The 25,289-nt window shown below is 44.7% G+C and overlaps 1 protein-coding gene across 5 annotated transcripts in view; it reads right to left on the minus strand.

The window, feature by feature from the left end:
- Positions 1 to 7,908: 7,908 nt before the first annotated feature.
- The window catches only part of LOC137430390 (GDH/6PGL endoplasmic bifunctional protein), a 47,090-nt gene continuing 29,709 nt past the window's right edge, over positions 7,909 to 25,289 (minus strand). For 3 of the 5 annotated variants that reach the window (XM_078780635.1, XM_068121231.2, XM_068121230.2), the window contains exon 7: positions 9,382 to 11,194. In XM_078780635.1, coding sequence (XP_078636761.1) covers positions 9,519 to 11,194 — 1,676 coding nt within the window. In that variant the 3' untranslated portion in view covers positions 9,382 to 9,518. Of the gene's footprint in view, positions 11,195 to 25,289 lie in introns of all 5 variants that reach the window. The other 2 variants (XM_068121233.2, XM_068121232.2) reach the window with 1 other exon arrangement.

A 25,289-nucleotide genomic window follows, 5' to 3' on the forward strand; every position in this document is an offset into this window, starting at 1 on the left:
CCTACCTCCCCCTCTCATCCTTTATCTAACCCTACCGGCTACCCCTCCCCTCCCATGTCCTGTACCCGATGCTCCCCCTCTCTCTTCATTAACGGTATGGACCTCAAACATCCGGGGCCTTCGCTGACTGATCTCTCCATACAGGTTGCTTCTGACAATCCAGACTTGATCTGCCTAACAGAAACTTTCCTCCTTCAAGATGTCTCTGATTCCTTAATATCTCTTCCTGGTTACTCCCTCCTCCGGTATGATAGACCTGAGCCTCGTCCTGGTGGTGGGGTGGCTATCTTTATCAAAAACTCTCTTCCTCACTCTCCTTGCACTGCCCTCTCTCCACCTCACCCCCAGGAGTACCTCTGGCTATGGGTTCCTCTCCGCTCCCACCTTTTGTTCATATGTGTTCTGTACCGTCCTCCAAACAGTGATGACCCCATTTACATTTCACTGTCTGACAACATGGACCAACTTCTATCCACTCATCCCAACTCTCTCTTCCTCATATGTGGTGACTTCAACTGTCATCATGCCAGCTGGTTGGGTGTGGGTTCCTCTCTCACCAGTCATGGCACCTCAGCAAAGGACTTCTGTGACTCACTGGGATTGACACAATCTGTCAATTTCCCGACCCGGATCTCAGCCAATGGAGTATCTTCTCTTCTAGACTTGATTATGACAAACTTCCCTGCTAATGTCTGCTGCTCTTCTTCTGCTCCAATCGGTTCTTCTGATCATGTGCTTGTTAAAGTGGACATCTCTCTGGCCATTCTCAGAGAGCCTCCTCAGCGTCGACGAGTCTGGTATTTCACTCAGGCCGACTGGCACGGTCTTCAAGCAGCCATCAATCATCTGGACTGGTCTCCCATCTCCACTGCCTCTGACATCAATTCTTCCTGGGAATTCTTCCTGGGAATTCTTCCAAAGCAAACTGCTCTCTCTCATGCACAGATTTATCCCATCTCGTCTTCAGTTATCTTACCCTTCCTCCCGTCCATGGTGCCTTCGATACGGTCTGGCACCCAGCTCTGCTCACCAAACTCTCCTCCTATGGTATCCATGGAAATCTCCATGCATGGCTTGCCTCTCTGGTCGTAGTCAACGTGTGGCCCTGAATGGATTTCTCTCATCTCCCCTTCCTGTTCAGGCTGGAGTTCCCCAAGGCAGTGTTCTGGGCCCTGTGCTTTTTCTGGTCTTTATCAATGATCTCTCCGACTCTCTGGAAAATCCTATCTCTTTGCTGATGACTCCAACCTCTGCCGCTCCATTCCTCTTCCCTCAGATCGGCAGTCTGCAGCCTTCTCACTCTCTGCAGACCTGGACAAAATCACAGACTGGTCAAACAAGTGGAACATGTCTTTCAATCCTGACAAATCTCACACTATCTCTATGTCTCTCCGAAGAGATCGACTGGACAACCCTCCCATCTACTTTCTCAACAATCCTCTCCAAGAAGTTCTGTCGCTCAAGCTTTTGGGTCTCACTATCTGCCATGATCTTTCCTGGGAAAACCACATTTCCAAGCTGGCCTCCAAAGCCAGTCGCCGACTGGGCATCCTCCATCATGCGAAGTCCTTCCTCGGCACACCTGAGCTCCTCACCACATACAAGGCTTTCATCCGCAGCTCAATGGAATACTGTTCTCCCCTATGGGCCGGTGCTCCTGCCTCACACCTAGCTCGGCTTCACGCTGTTGAAACCGAAGCTTTCAAAATCATTGGAATCTCCCGCGATGAAGCTATCTCCGAGGGCCTTTCACTCACTCACCGCAGGCAGGTAGGTGGTCTTTCAGTCTTCTACCGACTCCTCTCCGGGCTTGCTCCCCCAGCTCTCTCTGTGTTTTGTCCCCCAAATATTCCTACAGGTCGCACAAGATCTGCCAACAACCCTCTGATGGTTAAACTGTCGAAATCTCGGCTCTCTGCTCACCTTCACTCTTTCATTCCTCTTTTCTCCTGCCTCTGGAACAAACTCCCACACTCCCTTCAATCCCACTCCTCCCTCCAGGTCTTTAAAACAGCTGTTCACCACCATCTCTTATCTTCCCCCATCCAAAACCTTGATCTTTTCTACCCCCGCTAATTCACCCCAGATCCACCTTGTTTGAAATTCCAACTTCTTTTCTGTAAGTCCTGGCAGTGTCCATATGTTTTATGCCTCTCCCACCCCCCTTCCCATGTCACCACCCCTCCAAAGCCCCCCCCCCCCACAGATCTCTCGATGTCCCTGCTCTCAAATGTTGTGTTTGTGTCCTTCCCCCTCTCTCCCCATCTTGTCTACCGCTCCCCATGTTATATGTTTTATGTGTCGGTTTGTCTTTCTGTGTGATTAATGTTAGCTCTTTCACGAGCCTCGATCTTGTATACAAAAAAAAAGAAAAAAAAAAAGCGAAGTTTCACAGGGGGTTATGTGGTTTGAAAGGCAAAATACGAGGGACCGGCAATGGGTAGAGAGAGAGAGTAGGATTTTAGGTGCCTGTTGCAATATGACAGCTCATTATCAAAGAAAGGATCCACAGAGTTTGGGATTCGTGGAAAATAATTGCTTTTGTTGGCTGGAGAGAAGAAATCGGTGGCAAAACTGCAGGAAGAACGGACAGTTCACAAAACATGTGCCCTGGATGATCCTTCGCATTTGCAGGACTGGCAGCAGATGCACGTATCGTGATAAACCGAACACGGGTCGAATGCCAGAGCCACAAATTTACTGTGAAACATCTAGTCACTGTGGATTACATTACAGTCGGACCTCGACATTCGCAGACCCCGCATATTTGCAGTTCATAACATGTGACCTGCTTCTATATTTGCGTTTCGCATATTCACGGTTAAAACCCCCAATTATTTGTTTACATTTTTTTGCACATCAGGACTGGTCTCCTATATCCACTGCCGCTGATATTAATTCAGCCTGGGAATTTGGAATTCTTCCACAGAAACCTGCTCTTTCTTATGCACAGATTCATTCCATCTCATCTTCAATTATCTTGCTCATCCTCCAGCTCTTGGTACTCTAAATCCTGTAGTGAGGCAGTTGCTTTACACCAACAAGCATTCTCCTCCTGGAAGGCAAATCCAACTCAAGCCAACCTCAGTTCATTCCACAAAGCTCAACAAGTGTGTCTACTCTGGAGAGCCAGAAAACACCATCTGTCAAATCTCAAGACTGAGATTTCAAACTGGTCTTCCTCCTCTAAAACCTGGTGGTGGTGCCTTGTGAAGACATGCACCCTCTGCGCTCTCCATGCTTTGTCCCCCTCAAGTAACTGCAAGACGCACGGGATCCAGCAGCAACTCCCTCTTTCGTGAATCTGCCTAAAATCCAGAACGACTGCTCACCTCCACTCATTCATTCCTCTTTTCCCACCTGTGGAACCACCTTCCATTCTCTCTTCAATCCCATTCGGCCCTCCAGGTCTTCAAGACAGCTGTTCACCACCCTCTCAAGTCATCCCCCATCCAAAATCATGATCTTTTCTACACCTGTTAAACCGTCTTCCCTGTATATGGCACCAGTAATTACACGATCATTAATGACGCAACTTTGGGAAAAAATACTCGCGTCACATGAAATTCCTTTTGCAACAAGAATGACCGCACTGTGGTCAGAACCTGCGACAAAATCCAGTAACGGGCCGATTGGAAAACACGCATTTAATAAGCTATCAAAATATTCAACTTGACACCTCTCTCATCCATGACAGCCTACGCCACGGTTATATCAGAACGAGCTGATTTGTCACAAATTATTTAACCCCAATATGGGGCCATAAAAAAAATTACATAACGCTATTTTTTAAAGGTGCATGCCATGCAATCTGCCAGTCTTGATTAAACCTTGAAATAATTTTTATTCGACATTCATTAGATTTTCAGGGGCCCTCATTGTGAGTCACACTCGACCCAAACAAAGCAAATGTAAATCTGACGCAACAAACCTGGGCAGTGTATAATCAAGAGGTTTACTGGCCTGATGTCTTCGGCCCACGCTATTTTATTTTTAAAGGAGGAGCGTACCATGCTGACAGACTTGATTAAACCAGAATAATCATTTTTATTTGACATACGATTTGATTTTTCGGGGTCCGTTATCATGAATAACACACGGCCCAAAGCTAATGGAAATCTGATGCAACAAAACCGGACAGTGTATAATCAGCAGAGGACTACAGGCTTGATGTCTTAGGCCCACCAGAACACCAAGATGGCTGCCATATTATTTTGGCTGGGTGCCATGGTGGGTGGAATCAAGCAACAAATATGGGGGTGGTGGGGGGGGGGGGGGTCAGCTGCCCGACCAATGTATGCACATTTCAAAAATCGACCCCCCGACAACGACCACAAAAAACAACCACTGCAACAAACACTCGGAGCTCTTGTAGACCTGCGACAACGGAGGTAAAAATTGGAGATGAATATTTCTAAGGTGCTCATGCATACTTCCTTGGTCAAATGGAAAGATCATCTCTGTTCCATCAAACATCTTAAAGATTCACTAGCAAGTCACGTCTTCACAGAATATTTGGACAAATCAATTGGTATCTATGTTCATCTATGTCTTCCCACCCCACTCCTCCACAATTCTCCCCCCGACCCCCCCCCCCCCCCCCCCCCCCCAAAACGAAAAAGTTAAGTCATCTCAGTAATGGACAGCCTTCATACTGAATGCAGAAAGGTGATGTCAAAAGTTCATTCAACCTCATCAGCTTCAGCATCCACGTTCCCGTATTGGGTGCCGAATGAAAACGTTCATATCACATGATCAGGCAGATGTATGTGTTGTCGAAGATCATTGACATCTCAGTTTGGCAGCTGTGATTGGTACATGGTCAGCAAAGACAGGTGATGCTGTCTCGACGGCATTTTGCAGATTTGGCACCCCGATTTATATTGATCATGTTTTTTTTATTCCACCTTGACATTTTCGGGTACGACATGTAAATCTGACAAATAATCTCAATTTAATCCATTTTAAATGAAGGCTGCAACACAACAAAATGTGAAAAAGTCAAGGGGTGTGAATACTATCTGAAAGCACTGAATATATATATATATATATATATATATATATATATATATATATATATATATATATATATATATATATATATATATACATACACAGTATATACAGTATATATATATACATATATATATATATATATACATATATATATATATATATATACATACACATATACGTACACAAACTACATGGCCAAAAGTATGTGGACACCCAAACATCACACCCGTATGTGCTCGTCGAACATCTCATTCCAAAATCATGGACATTAACATGGAGTTGGTCCTCCCCCCCCTACACCACCCCTTGCTGCTATAACAGCCTCCACTCTTCTGGGAAGGCTTTCCACTAGATGTTGGAACATTGCTGCGGGGATTTGCTTTCATTCAGCCACAAGAGCATTAGTGAGGTCGGGCACTGATGTTGGGAGATTAAGCCTGGCTCGCAGTTGGCGTTCGAATTCATCCCAAAGGTGTTTGATGGGGTTGAGGTCAGGGCACTGTGCAGGCCAGTCAAGTTCTTCCACACCGATCTTGACAAACCATTTCTGTATGGACTTCGTTTTGTGCACGGGGGCATTGTCATGCTGAAACAGGAAAGGGCCTTCCCCAAAATGTTGCCACAAAGTTGGAAGCAACCAATCATCAAGAATGTCATTGTATGCTGTAGCATTAAGATTTCCCTTCACTGGAACTAAGGGGCCTAGCCCAAACCATAAATAACAGCCCCAGACCATTATTCCTCCTACACCAAACTTTACAGTTGGCACTATGCATTCGGGCAGGTAGCGTTCTCATGGCATCTGCCAAACCCAGTTTCGTCCGTCAGACTGCCAGATGGTGAAGCATGATTCATCACTCCAGAGAACACGTTTCCACTGCTCCAGAGTCCAATGGCGGTGAGCTTTACACCACTCCAGCCGACGCTTGGCATTCCGCATGGTGATCTTAGGTTTGCGTGCAGCTGCTCGGCCATGGAAACCCATTTCATGAAGCTCCCGATGAACAGTTGTTGTGCTGACGCTGCGTCCAGAGGCAGTTTGGAACTCTGTTGTGAGTGTTGCAACCGAGGACAGATGCGCTTCTATGCGCTTCAGCATACGGTGGTGCCGTTCTGTGAGCTTGTATGGCCTACCACTTCGCGGCTGAGCAGTTGTTGCTCCTAGATTTTTCCACTTCACAATAACAGCACTTACAGTTGACCGGGGCAGCTCCAGCATGGCAGAAATTTGACGAACTGACTTGTTGGAAAGGTGGCATCCTATGACGGTGCCACGTTGAACGTCACTGAGCTCTTCAGTACGGCCCATTCTACTGCCAATGTTTGTCTATGGAGATTGCATGGCTGGGTGCTTGATTATATATACCTGTCAGCAATAGGTGTGGCTGAAACAGCCGAACCCACGAATTAGAAGGGGTGTCCGCATACTTTTGGCCATGTAGTGTGTATGCATGTATATATATATATATAATTGTGTGTGTGTGTGTGTGTGTGTGTGTGTGTGTGTGTGTGTGTGTGTGTGTGTGTGTGTGTGTGTGTGTGTGTGTGTGTGTGACGCGCTCTGGCAAAACCAGCACTTGTCGGCATTTCTCTTAGCGAGAAAAAGCCGAAGAAAGTCAAAATATGACCACAGGGACCAAATTGAGATTTTTATATGGATAGAAAGAGTAACTTCTCTAGATTATTATGCACCAAAACATTTTTCCAAGAAACAACAGAAAAGTTGTGAAATTCGACAAAGAATCTAAAATGTCATTCTCAAAATGTGCTCAGAAAGTCACGATTCCTCGGTCAAAAATACACGAAGATCGCGAAATTTCGATGTTTTACGACGAGCCATATATCGTAATTCGAATGAGATCCCTGACATACATGTTTGGTGTGAATGAAAAGCTCTACGTGTGCACATTCTTTGTGCGTGTGAACTGTATTGTGAACTTTGAACCTAATTATCTCCATTGTTTAAACGAAAATATAATTGTCATTAAAATACCATAATTTCGTTAATTTTCATCCAATTAACATAATGTATATATCAAATGAAAGAGAAAAGCATGATGAATCAGATGATATCAAAATCTCAATTTTGATTTTTGCCCCCAAGGGTCTGCTTTTGCCAGAGCCAGTCATATATATTGTTATGAATATATATATATATATATATATATATATATATACATACATACATACATACATACATACATACATACACAGAGTAAGCACACACATTATAGCACTGTATTGCACCACCTTCAATATTCTGAGCAGATATTACCTGCTCACATCTGGATGCATGCATGAAACATATCGACAACAACTATTAATGTGAAGTGTGATTACTTCCAAATATCAATGCGATATTTTCTCACTCGCCCTAAATAAAAAGAAGAAGCTTCTTGCACAGAACTGGCAGTGTCAAACCAAAACTGAAATAGCATTAGTTGTACAAAGGTGGTTATTGTGACTTCCCTGCAAATCAGTGTTACATGAAGGTGTGTTTCACAGCTTGAGAGTGAAATAAAGCTTTCTTACTCTGCAATTATACTCCGACAGATGGAATACAAATGCAACATCAGTGTTGTTTTATATTGTACTGTATGTGCCTTTTCATTGTATATTTCCACCTGTAGTTGAAAACAGGGGCTGGAGCCACTGGGGTGGTTGGAAGCAGGGACTGGCATGAAAGCTCATATTAGAACGAATTGGGAATAAAATGAATCTGATGCTGAGGTTGGAAGTTGCTTTATGACACACTTGCCATTTTTAAGCCCACACCGAATGTGAAGGTTCACTGGGCACGCACGCTTGTGTCCGCTTTTACACTCCGAGATATTTTTGTGAAAACTATGTGCAGTGATGTAACTCGTGATTTCATAATAAAATACACTCTAATCCTGACATCTCACATTTACTGTATCATGACAATTACAATAACAGAAAAAGACGCTTTCAAACTGCTGTGGTGTGTGTGTGTGTGTGTGTGTGTGCGTGTGTATGTGTACGTAAGTAAGTGCACACACACACACACACACACACACACACACACACTTCTCCCGGAAATTCAAATACGGATGTCCAAGAACATCCTCAATCACATTGCTGTTAAAACCGGTATACAGGTCCTGAGCCCCTCATCCATTCTTTAAAATGTTCCATCCCAGATCGTGAAACTTGGGAATCAGCACTCGATTTCTATTTTCACAATTTAAAACAAGTCACTATAGTAGGGATCCAACATTTCTGCCATTCTTATATCCTTCCATCTGCACAATATTTCCTTTAATTTGCCTCTGCTTCAATCGGAGAGCTGAAATGTTCCTTCATGCCCCCATAATGTCACTCTTGGAATACTGATACTCACTTTTAGCATGCTCACCTGCTTCTTCTCTCAAGTCCCTATAACTCATTCTGATTATGGCAGCCAGGTTAGTTAAATCTCAGAAATTTGATCGCATCACTCGGATCCTGAAAACACAACACTGGTTCTCAGAACCCCCAAAGTTTTTTTTTTTTTTTTTTTAATATCGCTGATGACCTGTAAACCAAGACAGGCTTTCCATCCTACATTTCCGGCCTAATCACAATTTATACGCAGACAACAACGCTGCAGTCTAACAAAAGGAATCTTGTGGCAGTTCCTCACACTGGGATGAAAACTTTTGGCAATCGAGCATTCTTAAGATATGCCCAAGCGTGTAACTTGCTGCTCTTTTTCAAACTCTAACGGCCTCGTCGACTAGTTATTAAATCTCGCGGAATCCCACCTTGCATGCTTGTTTCTTTCTTCATTTCTATTTCCCCTCGTGTTTCTTTTGTAAAGAACTTTGCAAACTTTGCACTTTGCACAACATCCTGGTGTTGGCTTAGCGGTTAGGGTGCCGGCTTGGGATCCTAGGATCCTGGGTTTGAATCCCGGTCGATCGCTGAATTAACGCCAGGGGGGTTGACTCAGCCTGTCATCCTTCCGAGGTCGGCAAATTGAGTACCAGCTTGCTGGGATGAATGATCACGGTGTGTACCCTGATTTCGAATAGGTACACCGTATCCCTGCGCATCGTAGGAGCGTGACCAAGGGTTGGCGTCAGGAAGGGCATCTGGCCATAAAAACATTGCCTCAAACAGGGAACCATGATTGTCATGGGGTCCGCAAGGCTAACCCCCGCTCTAGCGGGGAAAATGGCCTCAAAACGATCATTCATATTCATTTTTTTTGCACTCTTGTTTCTAAATGAAAAGTCACAAAAGGTGAAAGGAGTACTTAAGTCACATTCTTGGGCAAAGAGGGTTAGAACCAGGAACTCCATCTACTGTAAGATAACAATCCATGTGTTATTTTGTGACTTAAGTACTTCTTCCACTCGGGTCTTCAATTGAACTTTTACTCAAAACCAGCACAAGCTCAAATCCTAACCTTAGCCAAATGTGCAAATCACAGCCACATCTGACCAATGCACCCAAGAGTCATTGCCAGAGGTTCAGTCCACCGTTGGATTTGCGCACATTTAAAGCCCGTGGTCCCTCCATGTTCTTAGATGTGGTAGTGCTTCTAAATCAACAAACCACTTAAGAGATCCATTTTCTGGGTGGGCAGCAGATAAGGGCCACTGCAGTGGGTTCAGCCAGAAAAGTGCTCCTCTTCCTTCTCTTTTCTTTTCACCTTTCACTTTCCTGATATTTTTATCTTTTGTATGGCTCCCTGCAAAAATTCCACTTCCTCTCTCTTTCTCTTCTAATGACTCTCCTTCCATTGTGTTTGTTGCTCCTTGCCTAACATTTGTATCTTGCACATTACTCTGTTCTACTGCACCTCGTCTTACTTCTTCTTCCTCTTCTTTTTCAGATTCTTGTCCATGTCTCTTTGACCTCTCTCCTATTGCTGCCAGAATCATGCTTTCTAACACTTTCCGTTTGCTTTGGCCAGTGACCACGACCGCCACAGAACGCGCACGACGTAACGATGTGACAGAGAGACTGATTCTTCTGGGCATTGTGATGGAAATAACGGGATCGACTGCACTCAGGGCTGTGCTATCTCCAGGGAATAGTGAAGCCACATGACCGTCTTTCCCGAGGCCAAGTACCACCAGATCTAGACGACCCTCATGCACGGTGGAAATAAGTTCCGCAGCATAGTCTAAAGCTTCTGTTGGTCCACAATGTTGATTATCAGCAGGAATTGGGTGGAGCTGGGAAGGCGAAATTATTACGTGCTGTAGAAGGATCTTGCGCAATAAGGCAAAATTTGAACCAGGAATTTCAATGTCGTCTCCATCTTGGCTGGCCCCTCCACATCGCTCATCAGTCTGCCACACATGCATGCGCTCCCAAGGCAATGTAGTGGCGTAGCGTGCTGAGGCGAGTGCACGGAAGAGAGCTAAAGAGGTGTGCCCACCGGGCAATGCAATATGAAACTCACCAGAGCGTGCTACCGCGTCATTGGCACTCTTCTGGATATACAGAACAAGTGCCGAGAGCAGATCCTCAGCTGGTAGTGCCACAAGAGGATCACCGAACAGGGTAGAATTTTCCATGATATTATAAGCAGAGACAGGCTGTAAGTGGTCATCATTTTGGATGAAGTGGACGAGTGGCTTCTTCTCAGGCAGTTTAAATTTTAAACCTCCATGAACAATTTCAAAATCGAGTGTGGAATTCGGATCACCGTGGGGGTAAAGGCGAGGTGAGCGCTGGGTCAGGCTTTTGAGCAGTGGTGACCACATTTTCCAGGCAGCATCAAGTGTCTCTTCTCGGACGCACATCCCTGACAATCCACCAAGCAAACCCGAAAGAATGGTAGAATAAGCGTCACGAGTTGTCCGAGGCACCAGAACTTGATAATCTATTAAGGGAGAGCCAAAAATGTGTAGACCTTCATCACCAGTGGACAGGGTTTCCACATCTAATAATTCCTCCCAGTTGGGACCTGGCCTTACTTTGGTAAGTAGGCCTCGAGAAATCAAGATAGCTGGTGAATAGAGAGAGTCGTGTCCAATGATGAAGATGAGCTGGCGGTGAAACGATGAGTTATGAGCAGTTGAGCTCGTAGTTGGTTGAAGAGTAGAAGTAGAATGGCGAAAGATAACACGAATATAACTTGCACATTCAGACAGAGATTTTCCAGACATGAGAAGGAATGGTACGCCCTCCCAGCGCGAAGTTGAAAAGTAAATTGCGACAGCTGGTAGGAGCAGCAGGGAAAAGTAAACATGAAAATAATTAGAAAAAACAAAATACGACTTCAAGTGAGAATAAAACAAGATAGATTGTGTCAAACAGATAAAGGGTTATAGCATACCTTATAAATACACTTGCTGACAGTATCACTTCTACAATAGTATTGAGTTATGGAACCTCTAAATGTATTGGGATTAGTATAAGGAACAACGTACAGTTGCGACTCCCATGAAGGTTCACCGACTGACGTCTCCTAATGTGATAGCAATACATGATTAATAGACTGAAAAAGAAGTTCATTGCTCTGTTGGGGGCAACCTGCACTTCATGAATGCAAATATGGTGGGCTTTTTTAGCCTCTCCTCCAGCCACAGGCAGTCATAACTCATCTCTTTACCCATCGTGTATTAGGAGCACTACTCCGCTATGATGACCATAACACAGCCAATGCAGTGTTGATGTACGTTACATCCGTTGGTGTAGAAAGCCTGTTATTTACTACCTCCGACAGCTAAACAACATATTTTAAGTGTATGGTGTTTTCAAACTACTTCATCTTCTTCTTTAATGGCCACAATTATTTCTACGTTCTTGAAGGGTTTGCCGGGGGGAGCTTAACCCAAGTCTTTCACGAACCGGCTGGCCAGGCCTGACGTTTGAATAAGATTAGGGCAGGAATTTGAAATTTGTTTATGGTGCCAGTGATGGCTCACTTTCTCTTCACAAAGGATATTATGGGATCTTTAACGTCCACCAACTAATGCCGGCAGACGGGACACCTGTTTAACGTCCATCCGAGGGACGGCACACACTGATGAATCGCCCTGCCTGTGAAACACTGGGACGACACTTTATAGCTGGGTCGGGACTCAAACCCAGGTGAGACAACTTCGAGGTGCTCCTCTCGGCCATCCTGCCAGCCCCATGTTTTCAAATTAGCAATTTGTACAAATTCCACACATGCGAGCTTTTGTTTCACACAGTCACACGAGTTAATTCAAATTTCATGCAAATAAACCTAATCTATCTATAATTCCAGTAATCTCTGTGTGTTTGTTTGTACGTTTGTACGTTTGTACGTTTGTTTGTCTGTGACCGCTGTTTCTCGACAACCACGGGTCCGATATACTTTAAACTTGCCAGGTATATTGCTGGGGACCCGAGGATGTGCCTTTTCAAGGTTTCATATTAATCGGACAATTACTTACCGAGCTATGTCCAAAAAACGATTCAACCAATCAGAGAGCAGCGAGCTATCGCGTGTGCCGAACGTGGCGGACACACTCTGCCTCGGATGGCACATTTGAGAGCGTATTCATTTATTTCACGTTTGCAAACTATGTTGGCGCTATGTTGGCGTTAAACTATGTTTTAAAACTAATAAAAACCCCGGGGGGATTGTCACTGTACTCGCAAGCCGTTCGCCGTTCGCTTTGGCGTTGCGAATGGACCAAAACATTTCATGCACCAAACCATTTCATGTAAAGCGTTCGCCGTTCGCTTTGGCGTTGCGAATGGACCAAAACATTTCATGGACCAAACCATTTCATGTAAATAGAGGGGGGGATATAATTTTAGATATAGATATAGTACGGGCATGCCCTAGTCTATCTATAATTCCAGTAATCTCTGTGTGTTTGTTTGTACGTTTGTACGTTTGTTTGTCTGTGACCGCTGTTTCTCGACAACCACGGGTCCGATATACTTGCAACTTGCCAGGTATATTGCTGGGGACCCGAGGATGTGCCTTTTCAAGGTTTGAAATTAATCGGACAAGTACTTACCGAGCTATGGCGATTTAGCCGTTCGCCGTTCGCTTTGGCGTTGCGAATGGACCAAACCATTGCATGTAAATAGAGGGGGGGGTTCTGTGGTCGTTGCGAATGGACCAAACCATTCATGTAAATAGAGGGGGGGGGGTTCTGTGGTCGTTACTGCCACGTGGTTTCAAAGTTTTTTTTTGTTGTTGTTGTTTGCACGCATGTTTTTTTGCACCCACGTACGGGCACGCCCTAGGATGTTTACACACACACACCCCTACATAAATTTTTTTTTTTTTTTTTTTTTGGCAAGGAACGGGCACCCACGTACGGGCACGTCCTAGCTTATATATAGTACGGGCATGCCCTAGTCTTACAAAAGAGTAGGATACAAACACACACTGTCATCCTGTTGCTTTTCAGGCAGAATGATGCATTATGGAATGGATCAGTAGACCCTTAAATAACTTTTCTTTTAAAGCATTTCTGTGTGAAAAATGAAAAGTGCTACATTGTGAAAATGAAATTGTAAATTTTCAGGATAGAGTCGAGCCAAATCATTCTGAAAAGTATCTGAAAACAAGCACCAAGATCCAGAATTTGACTCTGAAGTCCAGGAAGTAAGGTGGGTGGTAACTCTTTACCTTTCATGATATCAGATTGTTAAGAGATATTGTAGAACAAAGACCGATAGTTTAACAATGGTGTAGCCAGGCTTGTTTGATACTTAGTTGACCTGGGTGGGGATACCAGGTAGCACTTAGCAAATCATTTAATTAATAAATAATAATAATAAATAAGTATTTAAAAAAATTAAATAAATTCCACATTCCTGTGCCACTTTCAGTCGAACGTCACGCATTGACAGCAGGTTCGTGAAGGACTTAGACAAAACTAGAGCAATGCGACTGTGTCGACAAAATCCCTCCGCATAGTCCCACGACGGGTAGATGCCCTTGTTTACTGTCCTAAAAATAAACAGGTTTGATTTAAATCCCTTCAGCTGTTTTCAAGCATGTTTTCAGGTTTTTCAAGTGATTTAAATCCCGTGATGTACCAAAGTTTGTTCATGGCATTAAAAAAAAAATCTGCCCCTTTGGGGATCTACGGGGGGGGGGGGGGGGGGGTTGCCACCCAAAATTGGTATTTCTTTTCTTTTCAGAAACTACACATGCAATTCTGATGAAACTTGACCACAACCTTAATCACCCGTGCTGTACCAAAGTTTGTTCCTGGCATTGGAAAAATTGGGGTCTGAGGGGGTACACAGGGTGGGGAGGGGGAGAGGTTGCCCCCCAAAATAGGTATTTTTGTGTTTGTTTAAAGTCTAACGATTATGTTAGTATGATTCTACATGCTGCCCTGTCTTCGAGCAACCATTGAAATATGCAAACTAGATATCTGTGATCACAAAGCCATTGCCAGACGTAAGCCTCCCCCCCCCCCCCCCCCCGGAAGTTGGAGGCTTACCCTTGGCGATCGCCTGCGACTTCACCTTGGCCAACGATCCAATTATGGCTATATATTTTTTTGGATCGCCATATGACCTTGACCTTCAACATTTATGGATAGGGTGTAAATTCAGAAAATGTGGCCCCGTCTACAAACTTTCCATAAAATTCAACATCATTAAAATCGGAGGAAACTCATTCAAGTTATGATAAAAAACATGTTTTTGACCTTTAACTCAGAGGGGTATGGTGTAAATTTAGCACCTTTCACTGGGCTATCAAGAGCGGGCAACTTTGTTCTGAATGAACAGATCTCAGTGAAGTTTCGCTGGAAATATTAAAATGACTATAACTGGGTCATGACCTTAAAAAATAGGTCAAGGTCCAAAAAAAATGATATGTCAACCCCACATACTTTATATTGTTAAAGAGGGAAAATTTCATTCCGAAAATCCCAGCCGACTCCTAGATACAACTCAGAAATTTATAGGTCTAAGAAAGTCTGTGGTACCATGAAAAATTGGGGCCGGTAATTGGAGAAAAACCCTGCAACAGCAATAATACATGCCCACGATACCAATGATGAATGAAAACCTTAATCATCCTGTGCCTTAGGCCTTCAGACACACACTATAGAAGACAAGGGAAGTCACAAGACAGCAGAGTTCCTCGGCTAAACCTGGTGAGAAGCTTGTCAGGAGAATGTCAAGTTCAGATGTAACTGTTCTGGTAGGCTGTGCTGGAAGGGGAACACAGCACGACGGAGTGGGAATGAGGCTAACAGGACAGGCATGGCCTTTCTCCTCTCTAAGCTCATTCCAGGATGCAGCCTCCAGCTCAGCACTTCTGGGGTTCTGGCTGTCAATTCCGGTCAGCCGACGGCTTTATAGGCGACTCCATGAGATCACAGCTGACAATTTATACCCCCCCCCCCCCCCCCCCACTCCCCTTGGCCAATGTTCCAAGTCCCGACCAGTGAAGGGGGGGAGGGCTTATTCCTTTCCCACCTCGAGTTCCTAGGATCCGGGCCTGTCTTGGTGAAAACCATGTCTCCACGCCAACTTTTGCCACCTAAACTTGGGGAAATAGCCTAGCGCAGCGCAAAAAGAGCACATGACACAAAAAGGACACAGTGCAAAAATAGTCAGGGCCCTTAAGGATATTTTGGTTCAAATTCTTCCAAAAGCATCAAATTTGGCGCAGATGTTGCCCATGCCATACTCTTTCGATTTTTGACGGGCGCCAAGGGCGGTATGATCCGGGGACCATACCGGTCCATCCCGCCATGTCACCTGACCTATGACGTCATAATTAGGATATGCATCCAATCACATGGCGTACTATAAGTGGTCAAAGTTCAAAATGAATCGATCGAAAAATGAAGGCAGGGATCCATTTTTAAGGTTTTCATAAAATCCAACATGGCCGCCAGGTCACATGACCTATGACGTCATATTTATGACATGTATACAATCATGTATAAATGAACCCGGATCATGATCGCACAAAAATTAAACACAAGGATATGGCATACAGTCATAAAACATCAAAATCCGTACCTTTGTAATTAGACTGATGAACTGCATATGCCTGAAAATTAGGAAATAGACATGTAAATATTTCCTCTAATTGTCAAAAATAAGGTCAGAGTTCGATTACCCAACCCAGAAACATAAAATGGTGAACCTCGCGTAAACCTTGACAAAAAACTCAAAAACCGACATGTTTGACTCAAAAATGACCTTTAAGATGACCTTGAGGGTTGACCTTGACCTCGAATCATCAAAATATCATAATTGGATTCCTCGACCTCGAAAACCCCTGAAAAGTGGTATCATACATGATTCCAACCCTTTTGGTTATTCAACTGATTTTCCTCTAATCCGGGTGGCGGCCATTTAGTATTTCGCCAATATGGGGCCCCCGGGGGGGGGGGGGCGCCCGTCTTGGCGCCCGTCAAAAATCGAAAGAGTATGGCATGGGCAACATCTGGGCCAAATTTGGTGCTTTTGGAAGAATTTGAACCAAACGGCCCCAAAATATCCCTAAGGGCCCTGACTAAAAGGAATGAAACATCAAATAAAGGCTTGCAGGAATGAGGAATTTTAGACACACACAATCGGGTGGGTCTGACGTTTCTAACAATACAAGTTAGCGACACGTGTGACATGACATTTGAATACTTTTTTTTTACGCTTATTCTAAACACTCGATATGGACATAACTATGCGATACTAAGCATTTATTAACCCCTATGAATCATTTCCACAACAATATTTAAATTATAATTTCAGATGATCATCTCAGAAGATTTCGAATTCTTCCATTTTTGACCAATACATGCTGCACGGCTTCTTGCACCTCAAGGGGGCAGATGTGACAGCAGTCTTCCATTCATCAGATCACATGTACATGGCTATTGTCCTTGTTATGGATGCAAAGTCTACTGTGAAATTGTTCTTCAATATCACCGAAGCATCTCCTTTCACCTTGCAAACGTGCCATGTTGACGCAACTTACAGAGCATATTATTCCAGGCTTCTCACTGGGACATGGAGAAGGTGTGGTGGGAGACCAAATTGAAACAGACTTGTGGAAATGGTGGTTGAGAAATTATATCCTGTTTACATAATTATATTACAGCAGGTATTCTAGGAGTCACTGGTAAAGGCGTCACACTTGGACATGTAACCTACTTCGTGCATAGTACAAATGTAAAGTAAGGATCACGTGATACAAAATTCATGCACTTCAGTATTGTTTCACACCAATTATGTTCTGTTCATTTTCAAGACATGAAAATAATCAAAACTCTGCAAAATGTGAGAAAATGTGATGTAAATTACTTGTGCCTCTGTTGAAAAGAAATCGCTGAATTTATAGGTCACTCTCAGGTAGTAACAAAATGATTGCCAATTACTCGAACGGCACTCGGTAGAGCGCACACCTCCGCCAGGCTGAACAGTTTATGTTTTGTATCCCAGATGGGTCGGATCTGGATTCGGACCTAAACCTAAATCTAACCGGCTTGTTCTCGTCACCTAACCTACTAATCCACCTAGTTTAGTCATAACTCGTCCATAACTTTTTGTGACATCCTGCTATGTATCGGTTTTGGCCCCATCTCTCAACGGTGAAGAATCACTGAAAAATTAAATAATTCTCGTATCCGAATCCATATTCAGATCTTCACCAAAATCGAATAGATTTGTCCTTGTCAGACACCCAACCTGTCCACCAAGTTTCGTCCAAATCCATCCATAACTGTTTTAGATATCCTGCTATGTATCGGTTTTGGCCCTATCTCCCAATGGTGAAGAATCACTTTAAAACTTATACGAGCCGGATCCGAATCCGGATCTTCACCAAAATCGAATCGTTTCGTCCTTGTCACATACGCTACCTCTCTGCCAAATTTCGTCCGAATCAATCCACAACCTATTGAGAGATCTTGTTCACAGACAAGCAGACAGGGGTGAAAACGTAACCTCCATCCACCTTTGGTGGCGGAGGTAATAAAGAGGTTCTGCCAGGTACCAGTGCAGCCAAGCTCAACTGCTGAAACATCTCAAAGAGATCCAGTGGATAGACCCAAAGTCCTTTCACAGAATAAATGATTACGCTGTATTTTCTGTAAATTACTTGTGCCTCTGCATTGTTTCTTTAAAATGTTTTTAATGGAAGAGTTTGCTTATGTCAGCGAGTAATTCCACTAATTAAACATCTGCAAAGTTGGCCTTGCATGTAACTTCAAAGATTTACTCTCCTTCTCCTTTTTCAATACCGAGGTAAAATACACAATTAATTCACCATATAATACTGAGGTGAAAGTGCACCTAGCGTACCATGTAATAGTGAGGTGAAAGTGCACATAGCATACCATGTAATACTGAGGTGAAAGTGCACATAGCATACCATGTAATACTGAGGTAAAGGTGCACCTAGAGTACCATGTAATAGTGAGGTAAAGGCGCATCGAGCGTACCATGTAATAGTGAGGTAAATGTGTCCATAGACTCCCATATAATACCAAGGTAAAAAAAGTACATAGCGTACCGTAAAATACTTAGGTTAAAAACGTCCAGTGCTTCCTGTGTAACACTGAGGTAAAAGCGTTGTTACGGTCTATGACCTCTCTTGTCTCTTTGATGTGGCTTCTTCCTCCCCCCCCGCCCCCCCTGTCTCGTCTCCCCCCACTCCCTCCGTCTCCTACTGTGTGGGGCCTGCCTTGAATTCCGTGCTTATTCCAACTCTCGCTGCGGCTCCTCCAGTTCGGATCCCCAACCTTGCCATGAGTTGATACGGGAGGATACAGTACCGCTCACATCCTTATCGTCTGGGTCTCTCCTCTTCTGACAACTTCAGGACCACCGGACTGTAGGTCCTCAATTGGGACTGGCCGGATTCCGAGGGGTTCCCTCGGGTCGCCCTGGTCCTTTACACGAGCATCACCCTCCAGCCCTGGCTGCCTACTCCTTCACCCTCGTGCTGGCCTAATCTGGTTTTTACCTCTCTTCTTCTTTCTTTGTTTCCTCTTTCTTTATGTATAGGAATAGATTTCTGATTGTTATAATAACCTATAAATAAAGCCGGTTTGATCGTATGCTTGGCTTGGTGTGCTTCAGGCCGTAACAGCGTACATAGTGTACCGTGCAATACAGAAGTACATAAAAGCTTCCTGAGTTTACCATGTAAGTGAAGTAAATGCGTACAGAGCTGATCATGTAATAATGAGGTAAAGCGTACTGAGCGTACCGTGTGATACTGAGGTAAAAGTATACAGAGCTTATAGTGTAATACTAAAATAAAAGCATATTGAGTAGGGTGGTTCTTAGCTACATAAGGCAAAAAAACAACATTTGAATTGTTTTACTCCTAACCTTTAATGTTTTTGGTATCGAGGTAGAACTTCTGCCTGTAAAATATTTCTTGAATACATCAAGTTTTAGGGGTTGCACAGTGACTCATGGTTGCCAGCCACTCATTGTTGCCCGATAAGCATCGATTTCCTGCAATCGGGAAACCTCTTGCGATGTTCTGTCACAACTTGAAGCAGATACTGGGTTTGCACAACTTGAAGCAGGGTTTTCTGTTCATCGTTTGTCAGGAGACGATTGTACTCTTCAATGAGAGCAACTGCATACACAAGAGTACAGCTGTACTGTATTCAATTAACTTAAAAACAACTTCAAAATGTGCAGTACATAGCAAGGTCATAGGTCAACTGTAATGGTCAAAATCACAAGTATAGCAGTGGAGAATAAATAATCAACTCCAAACATTTATGCGAGCCAAATATGTGAAATTACAAACTCCGTGTGCAACCCCTAAATTTAGTCCAAATGGCTTTAAATTTCAGCACAATGGGTTTTCATACATACAAAAAATTTTAAGTGTTAGGAGCATGACTTTTCTAACTTTCATTTTTAAGAACCACCCTAATATTGAGCTTACCATGTAATACTAAAACAAAAGCGTACTGAACTTATCGTGTGTAATGATATTGGTGAATTATATGTTTAGTTGATTGGTTGTATTCATCTGGCTTGTACGTGATATGCACATGCGCTAATAAATCCGGCAATGTGAATCCGATCGTGGCCATCGGCATGACATGGTGTCAGAATCGGGAATTCATCAACGATGATTTAATGTAGGCCGCCTGGTTATCTCCAGCTAGGTGGAGACACTGAATTTAGGACCTTGACTGGTACCTTGAGGCTGCCGGCCTCGAGCCGACGAGCGACAGCCGAAAGGTCGTCATCTTGCTGAACTGCGATGGGCCCGGCCGATACTGTGGATGTATACGAGAACAATTCAATCAGCGGTTGCTTCAAAGATATTCGAAACTGTCAGAGGCAAAGCGCAACCAGCGGAAGAACCCTGTCCATGAGTGAATCAAGTTCTGGGAATTAACCAAGTCTGAAGGTCAGTCATTCAAATCGTACTTGAACAAGCTGCACATCATGACGAAGGCATGCAAATTCACCCAGACTGATAACATGATCAGGGGTAAAATCATTTTTTCTATGCACAACCACCTCACCTTAAAAAAGTGTCTGTTACGTGAGCTGAGACTGACTTTAGAAAAAAAAACGATAACTGTTTGGCTGCCGTGTCGAGTAGGTCGCATGCCAGGGCCATGACGTCGACCCCTACATCGGCCGCTAACAACGAATGAATGAATGATCGTTTTTAAGGCCATTTTCCCCGCTAAAGCGGGGGTTCGCCTTGCGGGCCTCATGACAATCATGGTTTCCTGTTTTTGAGGCAATGTTTTTATGGCCGGATGCCCTTCCTGACGCCAACCCTTAGTCGCCTCTTACGATGCGCAGGGACACGGTGTACCTATTCTAAACCGGGGTACACACCGGGATCATTCATCCCAGCAAGCTGGTACTCAATTTGCCGACCTCGGAAAGATGACAGGCTGAGTCAACCCCCCTGGTGTTAATTCAGCGATCGACCGGGATTCGAACCCAGGATCCTAGGATCCCAAGCCTGCACCCTAACCGCTAAGCCAACACCAGGCTATCGGCCGCTAACAATGGCCTCTGCAAAAACATTGACTCGATTCACCACCAAGGGCGCTGCAGTCTCAAGTTTGCTGACAAGGGTCCTTTTTACCGACCACAGACTAGGACACCCAAAACTGTGGGAACTGCAGGAGTATTCATCAATCGCACCAATGTCCTGCTTTTGGGAAAAGCTGCAGGAACCGCAATAAGCAGAACCACTTTGCAGAGGTCAGCCGACAGTCCAAGCGTGTTCATGCATTGGCGACAAACACGGCGTCAACCGAGCTGCCATCTCTTAGTGACTTGTATATTGGTGTGTTTACGCTGCTGGTAGGAAACATGCATGCCATGGAGCCACACATCTCTTGGTTTGTGAACATAAGCATCAATGGTGGGTTAATGTAAAATGTGAGGTGAAGTTGGGTAAAGGTGAAGGTTCACTCTGGAGCACAGGTGTCAATACTTCCTCACGGAATATTTGATTCCATGGAGAAGCCAGTCAAGACTATCAACTACTTGACGATCCCATTGAAGAGCTTCAGTGGGGGCCCCGTCACTCATCATGGAGTGGCAACGCTACAATGCACTGCTGGGTCGTCGAAAGGGTGCTTCGACTTATGCAGTCGACACCAAAGTGCTTCATATTCTCAGTATTTATGCGTCGACATGTCTGGGTCTTATCCAGAAGGACCCCAACATTCGCTTGCTGTCTGTCGAGGCCGTGACGTCAGTGGCTTCACTGCAGCTTGACCTTACACTGGACAAGGTCCGTGCTACCTATGCATATTTGTTCACTGGCCCGGGGAAGTTCAACACACCATACCCCATTGAGCTGGATCCGTCCATTTGCCAGTCATCAGGCCACCTCATCACGTGCCTCTCAGCACTTGAAGGCCAAATTGCTTGACATGGAGGCACAGGGCATCATTTCCAAGGTGGGTGGACTGACTGACTAGGTGCATAATTTAGTCGTCATCGAGAAGAAAGATAAATCATCATGGTTGTCTCGACCCAAGTAATCTCAACAAGGCCATTAAGCGTGAGCACCACGACATCCCTGCACCACATTAATTAATGGGTCAGCTCACCGGAAAGAGTCTTCAGTATATTTGACCAAAAGGACTCTTTTTGACAGATTCAATTAGATCAAGAGAGTGCTCTCAGGTGCACTTTAAATTATTTTCTGAGGCATCGTTATCTTAACCGTCTACAGTATGGTGTCACAGCCAGTGAAGTTCTCCATGAGAGAAGTGAGAGCACATTTGGAGATTGTTACGTGCTCCTCCCCAAACCCCGGTCACAGTGTACCTCCGAGCCCCGAGAGGAGTCACAGCAGAAAGATGTGTTATTCTGTATGTCAAAGATCAATGGTGAAACCACACCAATTGTTACCAACAAACAAGTATTGTATTAAGATCACACAGGAATAACAGTACAAAAAACAATAGTAATCAATTGTACAACAAATATATCATTCCTATGATGGTACCATCAGTTTTGTACAATATAACTCACTGTGCTCCAAGTGAGCGAAAAGAACATCCCCAATGTCTCTATCCCGGCTTCAAGCCAAAGTTGATCCACGCTCCAGTGATCGTCAGAACGATGTCGAATCGAGACCAGAATCCCGTTCGGTTGACAGTGACAGTCACGCTGCCAAAGATGCGTAAAGGTGCCCTCAAGGCGACTGGGAAATCACCCCTTTGGATATGGACGTTCAACGACTCCCTTTACGGCGAACCGCAAATTTCCACTCAAAATCCACATTACACACACACACCAGCTTAACTTCTGGATGCGGTGAAATGGTTGAAGCGAGGCAAAGAGCCCAGAGTGATGCGAAATCAGGCGCGAGACAAAAACGGCTAACGAGCCTCTTCTCGAGGCGCAACTGCCCTCAAACAACGATTCTCTTCGGAATCAACCGCAAAACCTGACACGCAGGTTGATCTGTCACAGCGATAACAACTCTGTTGCAGGAATCCCTTTCCCGGGAAACCCGAAGTTTGCCAACGTTTGCTCAAGACCTCGAAGCAGCTCAGCTTCTTGTCCGACTCACTCGCTCCGCCTCCTTTCCTCTTCTTCCTCTTCGTCTTCGTCCGGTTCCGGTTTCTTTTAAAACATTAACTTTTTTACCTTTTGAAAATAGTAATCTCTATTTCACTTAAACGACAACAATAGTAGTACATGCAACCAAAAATGTTTACAGTCGATGAGAACCACAACAACGGAAGTGATGAATCCGTAACAGAGACATTGATTGAGTGTTCTGCATCACAGATGACATTATTCTTGCTGCAACCATGCCTGCTGAGCACAACACCATTGCACACAATGTATTGGACCGTGCACGAGAGAAGAATGTCAAATTCAACCCAAACACGATCCAGTGAAAGGTTGCAGAGGTAAAATACATGAGTCATGTCCTCCCCTCTGCTGGCGTTCACCCAGATTAAAACAAGGTACAAGCCATATTGCAACTGCCAACTCCTCAGTCACTGCTGGAGCTGCAGCAAGTTCTGGGAGTGGTCAACTACCTCGGTCGGTTCATACCTAACATGTCAACAATCCCAATGCCATTGTCGGCTGCTAAAGAGGCAGCCTGGGAATGGCATGGAGAGCATGATGCAGCATACCAGCTGTTGAAATTCTCAATCACCAAGCGGCCAGTGTTGAAGTTATTTGACCCTGCAAAGCTTGCAGTCCTTCAAACGGATGCATCTTCAGCTGGGTTTGGCGCATGCCTGCTGCAGGATGAGCATCCTGTAACATATGCCTATAGGTCTCTAACACCTGCCGAACAGAACTACACCCAGATAGAGGAGATTCCTGGAATCGTATTCGAGGCAGAGCATTTTCATTGGTACATCTACGGGTTTGACACGACCGTACACACAGAATACACACCACTGGTCGCTATCGTCAAGAAGCCACTGCATCTGCTCCTGCCCAGACTTCAGATCATAATGCTTCACCTTCTCCGAAACACTGTCGGTGCAATACGTCCCAGGAAAGTATCTATACATTGCACACTCTCCAGAGCGCCATCTAGTTTGTCACTGCGCTATCAGATGCTGGAAGACGACATACACCTTCGCGTACATCATTTGGTCACTGAGCTTCCAGTCAGCACTGGCAGAATGAAGGTACTGCAACGTGAGACATCACTTCATCCAGCGCTTCCACAGCTCAGAACTACCATCACACAAGACTGGCCTGAAAATCGAGCCAGAGTGTCTCTGATGGTGACACCGTTCTGGCCTGTTTGGGAGAACATCCATCAGTCTGAAGGTTTGCTGTTCTGCGACGAGCTGATCATCGTTCCAGCCGCAATGCAACAGGACATGCTTGCTCTAATTTACGAAGGGCATCTAGTAGCTGGGAAGTGCAAGGCGGGTGCAAGACCTGTCTTATACTGGCCAAGCATGTCAAGAGACATAGAATCACGTGTTGCAGAGTGTGGAGTCTGTGCCAGATTTTCGCCTGCCAATCAGAAAGAGCCACTCATCGCACACAGTGTCCCTGACTGCCCATGGCAGAAGCTGGGTGCCGATATATATTTCACTTTGGTGGAAAAGACTACCTCATTCTGGTGGACTGCTTCTCAAAATTTCCTGCGGTGTTAGAGCTAAATAGGCTCACGGCTTCCTCGGGCATTTCAGAAATGAAAGCGAACTTTTCCCGCCATGGCATTCCGGAGGAGGCATTCAATGACAATGTTCCCTTCGGTAGCGCAGAAATTAAGGACATTGGACATGAATGGGGCACAACGTTCACAACCTTGTCCCAACATATCCGCAAACTTATGGTCAGGTTGAGTGGGTGATTGAGACATTGAAACAGGCATTGTGAAAGGCACATGAAGATGGTACTGACATTCAACTAGTAATCTTTGCCTACCACAACTCACCTATTAGTGGAATGACACTCTCTCCGGCTCAACTATTGCTAAACAGGAGGCTAAGGGATACATTACCTGTGTACAGTAAAAGCCTCCAGCCAGGTGTCATGTCAGATGCTCGTCAGCAGCTCCAAGACCGTCAGAAGCTGTACACCAAATTATATGATAGAGGGACGAAACCTCTAATGGAACTCCAAAGGGACAATGCTGCCCACTTCAAAACCAGACAAGGTTGGGTACCTGTAGTCTTGTCCAGCAAACGTTCCACACCAAGGTCGTACCTAGTTACCACGGCCAATGGTGGATCCTACCTCTGCAACAGGAGACACCTGCGGAAAATTTTCCTCTGTACAAGTGACCATTCTCCCACTTCCAGACATTAGAGAATTGTATATTCCTCCAGAGAAAGCTCAGAGAGTTGTGGACATGGCACCCACACCACCTCTGAGTGCTGAGAACTCCCCATCTC

Source organism: Myxine glutinosa, chromosome 6, assembly GCF_964187855.1.
Source record: "Myxine glutinosa chromosome 6, kmMyxGlut1.1, whole genome shotgun sequence".
NCBI classification, from domain to species: Eukaryota; Metazoa; Chordata; class Myxini; order Myxiniformes; family Myxinidae; genus Myxine; species Myxine glutinosa.